We start from the raw sequence: 1649 nt of genomic DNA, 5'->3' as shown, positions 1-1649 counted from the left end.
TCACCGACCTGTGAAGATATGACGCATCAGCAAGCTGGTGAGAGGAACTTGACAATTTGGAAAAAGTCGTCAAAAAGACATTACAACATGACGAGTCTTAAAACCATGCTATTTCATGCAGGAGGGAAGAGCCTGAGGGTCCAAGATGGCACGTATGTTTGCCATTTTACCTGTTATGGGGCGTGCGCCGTGTCTATATATATATATATATATATATATATATATATATATATATATATATATATATATATATATATATATATATATGTGTGTGGTGTGTGTGTGTGTGTGTGGTGTGTGTGTGTGTGTGTGTGTGTGTGTGTGAGTGTGTTGTTGTTGTGTGTTGTGTGTGTGTGTGTGTGTGTGTGGGTGTGTGGTGTGTGGGTGTGTGTGTGTGTGGGTGTGTGTGATGTGTGTGTGTGTGATGTGTGGTGTGTGTGTGTGTGTGGTGTGGGTGTGTGGATGTGTGTGTGTGTGTGTGTGTGTGTGTGTGTGTGTGTGTGTGTGTGAGTGTGTGTGTGTGGTGTGTGTGTGTGTGATGGTCGGGTGTGTGCTAGTGTGTGATGTGTGTGTGTGTGTGTGTGTGTTGTGTTGTGTGATGTGTGATGGCGGGGTGATGTGTGTGTGTGTGTGGTGTGTGTGTGTGTGTGTGTGTGTGTGTGTGTGTGGTCGTGTGTGTGTGTGTGTGTGTGGTGTGTGTGTGTGGTGTGTGTGGTGTGTGTGTGCGTGTGTGTGTGTGTGTGTGTGTGTGTGGTGTGGGTGTGGGTGTGTGTGGTGTGTGGTGTTGTGTGTGTGTGTGTGTGTGTGTTGGGTGTGTGTGTGGTGTGTGTCAGTTGTATGCATGTTTTAAGTGTGTTGAATTGTTTTCCATTGTGGGGGGACAGGCAACGGATGGACTGAATCAGGGGGCGTACCGTAGGTCGCCTGGAGGAGGCTCAATTGGGCCATGGGGGCCTTTCGTAAGGGTGAATCTCTTTGTCACCAAAGGGGGCCTGCTTTTGTATTTGAGGTTACGTTATAAGCTCGTAGTAAAACACGGATACCTCGAGAGTCCATTTCATCGTTAGAATGTTGTGAACGCCTAACAAGCGCCCGGATGGTCGGTTGAATGCCCTTTGCTCGGGTGGAGAAAGGGTAGAGGGGTCAGGGACCAGATGGGCACTTAAGGATCTGAGAAAGCTAGGAAACAAAAACATCACGGGTGCCTTCGCTCGTATCTGAACTGCTTGTGTCAACATTTGAAATACATAGGTCATGACCTTGAGGCCAAATAAGGTCAACAAGGTCAAACTCAGATTGGTGTCCTGAGACCTGCTCATGCAGTCGCCTGAAACCTAAATACCGGTTCTTGCAAAGGGATACCAGTTTTTTACTTTAGAACAGTGACCTTTGTGACCTTTAGAAGGTCAAGGTGATCAAAAACGTTTGAGATTGTTTTTATTTTGTAATTTGAATAAGTGTGAGGGAATACGCTGGCGGTATGTTTTTAAAATCAATATACTGAGTTAGACTTTTGGTCAGCAACGTACTTGGACCTTTACAAATCCATGTAAAATGTTGCAGTCCCTATTGATGATTCATCTAAGATAATCACCAGAAACTACCCAATAAAGCAAGTTCTAGAGTTAAAAGACATAAGTTTTGACCTC

The 1649-nt window shown here is 45.1% G+C and overlaps 1 protein-coding gene across 1 annotated transcript in view; it reads right to left on the bottom strand.

Moving 5' to 3' along the window:
* The window catches only part of LOC119095240 (alpha-mannosidase 2x-like), an 18676-nt gene continuing 17027 nt past the window's right edge, over positions 1–1649 (bottom strand). Inside the window, 1 exon segment of the mRNA XM_037218107.1 lies at positions 1–8. Coding sequence (XP_037074002.1) covers positions 1–8 — 8 coding nt within the window.

This window comes from Pollicipes pollicipes, unplaced genomic scaffold (assembly GCF_011947565.3).
Source record: "Pollicipes pollicipes isolate AB1234 unplaced genomic scaffold, Ppol_2.1 Scaffold_4219;HRSCAF=4965_pilon_pilon_pilon, whole genome shotgun sequence".
Taxonomy (NCBI): domain Eukaryota; kingdom Metazoa; phylum Arthropoda; class Thecostraca; order Pollicipedomorpha; family Pollicipedidae; genus Pollicipes; species Pollicipes pollicipes.
This window is presented reverse-complemented; position numbering and strand designations above follow the sequence as displayed.